The sequence below is a fragment of the Melampsora larici-populina genome (genome assembly GCF_000204055.1).
Source record: "Melampsora larici-populina 98AG31 unplaced genomic scaffold MELLAscaffold_63, whole genome shotgun sequence".
NCBI classification, from domain to species: Eukaryota; Fungi; Basidiomycota; class Pucciniomycetes; order Pucciniales; family Melampsoraceae; genus Melampsora; species Melampsora laricis-populina.
Genome location: NW_006768827.1, coordinates 345,050 through 353,699, shown reverse-complemented (window position 1 = coordinate 353,699; position 8,650 = coordinate 345,050). Strand labels below are relative to the sequence as shown.

At 42.7% G+C, this 8,650-nt stretch overlaps 3 protein-coding genes across 3 annotated transcripts; 2 read left to right on the top strand and 1 right to left on the bottom strand.

Annotated features, from left to right (window-relative positions):
* Positions 1 to 538: 538 nt before the first annotated feature.
* Positions 539 to 979, top strand: MELLADRAFT_112259 (uncharacterized protein; the record flags this gene model as incomplete). Its single annotated transcript, XM_007416730.1, has 2 exons — positions 539 to 804; positions 916 to 979. 2 exons carry the CDS (start codon positions 539 to 541, stop codon positions 977 to 979), a joined length of 330 nt encoding a protein of 109 aa, XP_007416792.1.
* Positions 980 to 3,996: 3,017 nt separating this feature from the next.
* Positions 3,997 to 6,456, bottom strand: MELLADRAFT_79358 (uncharacterized protein; the record flags this gene model as incomplete). Its single annotated transcript, XM_007416695.1, has 7 exons — positions 3,997 to 4,049; positions 4,132 to 4,653; positions 4,711 to 5,035; positions 5,103 to 5,482; positions 5,554 to 5,633; positions 5,704 to 6,290; positions 6,377 to 6,456. 6 exons carry the CDS (start codon positions 6,282 to 6,284, stop codon positions 4,045 to 4,047), a joined length of 1,893 nt encoding a protein of 630 aa, XP_007416757.1.
* Positions 6,457 to 6,653: 197 nt separating this feature from the next.
* On the top strand, positions 6,654 to 7,254 carry MELLADRAFT_68188 (uncharacterized protein; the record flags this gene model as incomplete). Its single annotated transcript, XM_007416684.1, has 2 exons — positions 6,654 to 7,065; positions 7,187 to 7,254. The coding sequence occupies 2 exons, from the start codon at positions 6,654 to 6,656 to the stop codon at positions 7,252 to 7,254; spliced, it is 480 nt and encodes a 159-aa protein (XP_007416746.1).
* Between the last annotated feature and the right edge of the window lie 1,396 nt (positions 7,255 to 8,650).

Sequence of the window (8,650 nt, the reverse complement as noted above, 5' to 3'; positions counted from 1 at the left end):
TGTTTGTTGACCGTTTCGCATCATGACTCCATTTAACTCCTCCTCTTCAACTACATGATTAACATTGATCAGACATATCCGAATCCGACAAACATACAATGACTTGGCCGACCGAAGTGGCGCTTTGTAAACTTATCAGCAAGTCAAGATGGCTAGACACAAGAGGGAGGTGTTCAGTCTTTGCATTCGTAAGACAATATATGCTCTCGTGACTAACTTTTGGCTTATCAATGAAATTAAACCTTATCTTCTATTGCTGCAGTGCATCCGAAGTGCATTTTGAGCGGTTTAGTTATGTACAAAGGTCTGTCGCATGTACACCTCCAATCACTGAACGTGTTGCCATCGGAATACCTCATTAATATCCAACACAGATAACATCATCATCGTAACCAGTCGTAAGCTAACTATTTCATTTCCAAGCATGCTTTGGTAATTCTCACTGATATTTTTTCTACCTGATATTATGTTTTACCCTTTCCAACCAGCGCACGGCGATCTTCCTATTTCCGTATTTCCTCCATAATACTTAAGGCACATGGCACCACAGTCGCGCTGTTTCTCTGCGCCCCTCCAAAAAATCGTTAAAAAACGTGTCAAGTCGCACTCTAATGCGGAGCAAGAACTGGCTCATCTCAATGCCGCCGAAGAAGCATTCTGTGCGCAAGAATGTGAAACAATGACCGCAAGAATCACAATCTCGAATAAATCAAAGGCGAACGAGGTCAAAGTAGACAATCTTGACAAAGGTGTAAATGTGAAACCCCAAGGGTATCAAAAGCACACGCCTTGTACACCAGACCTGTCAGTATTGATTCTCATGTCTTTCACCGTTCTGTCTGTGGTGCTTTCATTCTATTTTTTAATTCAATAACGACTGATAAACATCTGCATAATGAAAAACCACGATACCAGCAATGGCACTTGGAAATCTCTTGCACATGAGAATACATCTTCAAGCAGCGTACTATCAAGGTGAGTTATGGCATGGCTGTAAATCATGGCCTACCACACTTGATACTGATTGGTTGCTATTTGATACTGATTGGTCGCTATTTGCCAAGCATGACCTCCAAAACATTCAACTCACAATATCCTGTTTGTCCAATAAAGAAGACCAAACATGAGTCAGTTCTGCAGATATCCACAGGAAACCACATAGAAGATTTTGAAATCAATTTCCCTCACAACATTTACAGGGAAACGTGCTGGTATGAAGGAAAAAGTTGCTTAAGATTTTTAATTTCTCAGGCTCCTTGACCAATATGGTAGATAACATATTTTGTTATACTCAACTGCAGTGCGATTCGCAAATCACCTTGTTTGTCATGCAATGCGAGTAATCCAAAAGCTACAAGGGCCTATTAAGTCTTTAACTTGTGTGTATAGGCGCATGGGTGATCAAAATACGTTACGTTAGCTCAGCACAATTTTGTGAAGTGCTCGCTTTGCCAGCCGTGTGACATGTCAGTCCACAATAATCTCTGTACTTTTAAGGGTACCGGTGATCAAACCTCACACAGGTACACACCCTGGATGGCTTCACAGAACCCTCATTTACAACGCTTGATGAAATGTGGTTGCTCCAAGTGATAGTCGGAACATCAATACCACAATTTCAACAATGATACTGTCAGATTAGATTCAATAGAGATACAATTAAATGATACACAGATTCACTTCCATAGATACAATTAGAAGTTCAAATTATGTTCTTTCTTGAGATTTGTTTGAGTTGAATGGGCATGAATTATAGAACAACCTGACTCATCCATTGCCCCATTGTCTCATGAGAGCCGACTGAAGTATTTAGTTGTTGTGAATTTACATTTTTTGAATGTCCTGCATGCTAAAAACAAAAATGTTAAAACTTATTATTTATACCTGTGCCATACAGTTCAAGGACTTCTATTTTGGCCAAATATACTATTTCTCAACCACCAGGCTAAATGTGTATTGATTGAGAAATACACATAGATGAATTGAAACTCTTGAAATCTGGATTATACTTGTGCCATACAATTCAATGAAATAGTATATTTTGGCCAAATATACTATTTCTCAACCACCAGGCTAAATGTGTATTGATTGAGAAATACACATAGATGAATTGAAACTCTTGAAATCTGGATTTGAAATGTGCAGCTGAACAATGTGGATGCCATTTAACCTGTATAGCCGCTCTCTGCACAGAAAAATAGGTATGTTGACATACCTATTTTTCTGCCTTCACATTTTGTGTCACGTCTTTTTCTACCATAACTTTTTACGCCTGGGTGTTAAGGTTGTCCTGAGCATGGCAAATGATTTGTGGAGCATTACTTAGTACTATACAAACCATCAACCAACTCATGAAGTGCCACAACTCTCCATGGGTTGGTTGTGACACGGTTTTGCACGCATAGCCAAACATGCCCATATTTAGGTCTTTTTCTACCATAACTTTTTACGCCTGGGTGTTAAGGTTGTTCTGAGCGTGGCAAATGATATGTGGAGCATTGTTTAGTACTATACAAAGCATCAACCACCTCATGAAGTGACACAACTCTCCATGGGTTGGTTGTGACATGGTTTTGCACGCACACCCACAAACATGCCTGTATTTAGGTCTTTTTCTACCATAACTTTTTACGCCTGGGTGTTAAGGTTGTTCTGAGTGTGGAAAATGATTTGTGGAGCATTACTTAGTACTATACAAACCATCAACCAACTCATGAAGTGCCACAACTCTCCATGGGTTGGTTGTGACACGGTTTTGCACGCATGGCCAAACATGCCCGTATTTAGGTCTTTTTCTACCATAACTTTTTACGCCTGGGTGTTATGGTGATTCTGAGCGTGGCAAATGATTTTTGGAGCATTACTTAGTACTATACAAACCATCAACCAACTCATGAGGTGCCACAACTCTCCATGGGTTGGTTGTGACACGGTTTTGCACGCATAGCCAAACATGCCCGTATTTAGGTCTTTTTCTACCATAAATTTTTATGCCTGGGTGTTAAGGTTGTTCTGAGCATGGCAAATGATTTGTGAAGCATGACTTAGTACTATACAAACCATCAACCAACTCATGAAGTGCCACAACTCTCCATGGGTTGGTTGTGACATGGTTTTGCACGCATAGCCAAACATGCCCGTATTTAGGTCTTTTTCTACCATAACTTTTTACGCCTGGGTGTTAAGGTTGTTCTGAGCGTGGCAAATGATTTGTGAAGCATGTACTATACAAACCATCAACCAACTCATGAAGTGCCACAACTCTCCATGGGTTGGTTGTGACATGGTTTTGCAAGCATAGCCAAACATGCCCGTATTTAGGTCTTTTTCTACCATAACTTTTTACGCCTGGGTGTTAAGGTTGTTCTGAGCGTGGCAAATGATTTGTGAAGCATGTACTATACAAACCATCAACCAACTCATGAAGTGCCACAACTCTCCATGGGTTGGTTGTGACATGGTTTTGCACGCACACCCACAAACATGCCCGTATTTAGGTCTTTTTCTAACATAACTTTTTACGCCTGGGTGTTAAGGTGGTTCTGAAGCATTGTTAATTACTATCATTGGCCAGCATAGATCAAAAGTACAAACTATGCTCGTTGTGCCATCATTTTATTCATATTGCAAAGTTTGGCCCGTATGTTGTCTTATTCACCAAGCAATTTCCGCATTCCAAGTTCTAACTTGCGTAAAAGAAGTTCTCTTCTCAGAAACACTTTTTACAAATACTTTGAGATGGTGCATTGCAAAAAATACCCAATGTATTCAAAATTAACACTTGAAGGTGCGTCAAAAAAAGCCAATTGACTAGGCAAATCTAACGTAATATGATTGCCAAAGTAGGAAAAAAAGCCAATTGACTAGGCAAATCTAACGTAATATGATTGCCAAAGTAGGATAAAACCATTTTTCATTGATATATCTAGAAACAGAAGGACCATTTTGGATTTTGGTGTGCCATGCACGCTCATCAGGGTTCTCACAGGATCTTTTGGTTCAAAAGATTGACTAAGAAATATTACTTGAGAAAGCTGAACAAATTCAACCTGCAAGACAGGTTTGCAATCAACAGGAACAACTGTAAGATATCATCATATGAAGTTCATCATACTTGCTAATCATCCTCACCCTGACCATTACTCTGATCCTGATCATCCTCATCATCGTCATTGTCCTCATCATCGTCATCGTCATTGTCATTGTCCTCCTCATCATCATCATCATCATCATCGTCCTCATCATCATCATCGTTTTCCTCCTCCTCATTGTCATCATCTTCCTCATCATCTTCCTCATCTTCCTCATCTTGAATTCCTGCTCCCTTGGTCGCACTACTTTTTGGCTTAGTTATTTGTTTTCCAGTTGGTGATGCATCCTTGTCGGCTTCTTCCACAATATCTGATGGCGTTAGACCTACATTTTCGGAGTAAGGATCTTTGCGTAAGCAAAACAGCGCTTGCTCCAAGTCAGTGATCCAATTGCGGCGATCCTGGGTAGTCATTCCTCTAAAGCCTTTCTCTAACGCTTCCTTGGAGAGTTGAGACCCCTCAAGCTGTACAATATCAAAATCCAGATTACGTCGATATAGAGACTGCTGAGGATTGGCAGTCTGAGGGAAAGATTGGGGAGGTGTTGAACCGTTGGCTTTTGCTGAAGAGATATGTAAGCTAATGTTTTACCTTTGGAGTGTGGCTTTGGACCACTTACTTATGAGAAGTCGAAGTAAATGTGATAGCCTTCCTTTCACTCGATCACAAGATTGACCCCCAGAAGTGCCAGCTGTCAATTTTGTCCTTGTACACGTGCCAAGAGTGTCCTTGTTAGAAGATACAATGGCCTCACCCATTGAGGCACCCTGTGCATACGCAGCAAAAACCCGTCGAAAGCCATATTGGTCATTGGCCCAGGTTCCTACCTGTGGATGCGAGGAGTACTCCACCGACCACGGAGTTCCTTTACCTTTGCCAGGCATTTCAGTGCTGACACCTAGCAGGTAGTAAGCCATGTTGCAATCTTTTCGCTCATGAGCAAGCTAGAAAGGGTTAATTAGTTTGACATAGCCACAAACCTCAAATGTTTAGTGTGAATGAATAACTTACATCGCCAGCTATCTCTTTGAGCATTTTCTGGGCACGGCGTTGAGTTTTGGCTACAGTCGCTCCCATGGCCTTCGGCTTTAGAAGCGTGAGGACCTTGGACTCATCGACTAATTCTTCATAGATAGGACGGTATAAAGCTTCATCCTCCGCAGAAATGGCCGGAATTGGAGGGGAATGGTCACCGCTCTGATGTATATCCCCAGTCGTCAAATCGAGTTTTTTTTTGTCGATGTAATCGCGTGGAATAGGAAGGCCGGCTAATGCAAAGAAGATTTTTGGTTTGAATACATCCTTGCTATCTTTGTCGAGGGAAGACCATCTACACCCGTTGCGTTTGTTTCGAAGTGAAAGGACTCCATCCTTCTGGCCAGGTTCAGACACTAACACGGTCATAAATTAAAGAATTATGAATAGAGACTCGCAAATCAAATCTCACAAAGAGATATCTTACTACTTTCGCTTAAAGGCTTCTTTCCAAATCGCCGGTAGATGCTGTAGCCCCCTTTACGCCTTTTGTTTCGTGATTCAGGCCTGCAAACGGTGTTGATCAGTCTTTGAACATACATTCTGCCAAAGCATTTGAGATACAAAAGACACTCACACCTGTTTTCTCATGGTCTTTTCACTGATATTGCCTACCATCGCTATCATTAGAAGTGTGTGTTCAAATGTTTGATATGCCAATTTCAATTCTGTTTGAATGGCTTGGCTCGGTCGGTTGCTTAATTCGGAACGATGGACCGAAAGATATTTGCGAATCTTGCCCTGAGGCCAGCGAAGCAGATGTTCTTTGTAATTGTGGATAGTTGGGAAAGTGGGGTCATTACGATCAGGTAAGGTAGCCAACCGAGGCTGTGTCGAGCGTGTTGAGTTGTCTTGACGCTGACTAGCATCTTGCGTAGGGCGTGTACTATCATCCTGATCAGGTGGAGCCAACCGTGCTGCGAGGGTCAAATCAGGAAGAACATCTTCTATTTGTTGACTGGGTGATGGAGGATCAATGCTGGTAGGATTTTGACTGGCTTGGGTTCGTTTAGATCGTTTCGCCGGGGGTGCAAGTTCAGAAGTAACAGGTATGCGGTTCTTAGCCCGAGTACTTCGAGTCGACACAGAAGCGGTGGCAGTTCGTGATTCGACCTGTTGAGTAGTGCTATCGTTTCGGCGCTTGCGCAAGTTAGGCATGTTGAGCTTCAAGTTTGGAGTACATACAAGGGAAACATGAGTGTCAGTTGCATGTGGCCAAGGAATTAATGAGCAAAAAGAAAGTCACTTACTCTTGCTTTCAACAGAACACAAATAGATTTAAGAAAATCGATGATGATGATATTGATGTTGTAGTTGCAGTGATTGGTAGTAATCAAAGGAGTTGAATGAGGCAAGTAAGGCACTTACGTGGCCTAGGAAATCAAGACCCTTTGGACGGGGTCGCAGAACCCTGTACCGAGTACAGGGCTCTGTCTTGAATCATGAAGTCACACGATATGCTTGACTACGCAAATCATTTGTTATCCACTTTCCAATTATCTATCTCCAAGTGCATCCTATGCTTCAATGTCTTCACAGCCCAACAAGTTCGCATGCCCCTTGCAAAATCGAGTGAGGAAGAACGGCCCGGCATTGAGTGCCTCAGCGAAATATCTTGCTGAACTCAAGGCAGCCGAAGACGAGTTCTGTGCGGAGGAGTGCCAAGCCCTAGCTGAAGGAATCGGGGAAGCCGACGTGCCAATGGAACTTGAGGTCGCCGAACCTGAGGATGAAGGCGTACCATACGAGTATGACATCATCATACCCGACAATCGCGAGCCATTTGAGGATCGATTGCCTTCGCCTGAGGGTGTAGACAACCCAGATGACAATGAGGAATTGGATGCTGAAAATCAACAAACTTATGCTGCGCAAAGGGTGGACGAGCAAGAACGATGGCTTGCAGTGATTTCTCCAATGTTCATTGCTTACATGCGATGTAAGGGGCTGACTATGACCTGGGCACACCTGGTAAATTGGAACCATGACTGGAAAGCAGCATGTTCATGCCCGGCAAGTCGCAAAAGGGAACGAAATGTGGATTGCGTTGACATATTGAGTAAGTGGAATACTCATCTTTGCTACAATCAACTTTATCCCACTGAGTGACATTTGTTTGGATGTTTAGTTCGACAAAAACAATCATTTACGTTTTGTAACTGCAAACCAGACCAAGTACGACTCATTGAAGCAGGCTATATCGGAGGCACACCCACACATCCAACGACAGCTTTCTCCATACGATTATTAAGGTTTCATGACTTCCTGTGGAAGTATTGTGCAGTACGATACCAGCCATTTGCCGATGCGCTGGATGAAATTCTTGACGCTGGCAATCCTATCATTGAATGCTGCAATTCAAATCAAGTAAGTTACTCCCTTGTTCTGAATTACAAATTGTTTGACAATTTGAGCTGACCCAAAATATAACATTTAGCCACGTAATTGGCGTTGTCCCCTGTCTTGTGCGGTGGATGCTTATCGACATATGATGAGGCTTGAACGGGAGCTTTCCGAGAGGGCAATGCGGTTAACACCCTTTGAGCAAATGGCCAACAATTGTCCACGCTGTTTTGGAGGACACTATCCCAACGAACGAAAGGAAGAGCCTGATGTTATTGTCTGCATCGACGGTAACTTTCAACATCGCCGACAAATGTTAGCCAGTAATGAACCTCCAGCGCTTCGTCACCAAACTCCTGCCCTTTTTTTGGACTCTGCTCGGGTAGAACAATGGAACCCGGCACGGCTAGGCAATGGCGATGAAGATGCAATCAATAACGCAGAACTTCGCAATGTGAGTTTGGCACCAAAGAGCTACACCTTAATTTTAAAAGAAGGCTAATAAAACATATCTAGGATGTGTGCACCATCAGGCATACTGCTGCTGATGACCGGCAAGGAGAAACCACATGGCGTGGATGTGATGATACAGGCCTCCTCCTTATGGCTTGCAGGCATGACCATGCGCTTGCCTTTGTTAACATTGTCCAGAGTGGTGAAAAGTTCGTTACTTATATCTTCATGAAGCATAATAGTTTCAAAGTAACTGACTTGGCATTTCAGGGCTTACTTTGGCCACGCTTTGATTGATTAGTTGCTAGAAAAGATATCAGATGCATCACTTCAATCACAGCTCCGTGTTGCTATCCTTTATGACATAGGTTGTAATATCGAAAAAGGGTTGATTAGGGTGAGTCTGTCTTATCTGAGTGACCTGTGGTTCACATACTGATATCAAAATAATTCATGCATGGCGTAGAGGAATTTGTTTGTAGAAGAGCGGGATCAAGGACGATTGAAGTTTGGAACTAGTGTTTTCCACGCATACGCTCATATCTGGGGATGTCAACTTAAATACAACCCAAGGCTGAATGTGGGTTTTGGGATGTCGGATGGTGAAGGGTGTGAGAGAAAGTGGTCCGACACCCCATGTTTGATAAGCCCCTTGTCGGTATTGTACTCGTCAACATCGAAAGGAGGCTGAAGGATAGTAGTCGACTACAGTTCCTTACTTCTGCCTG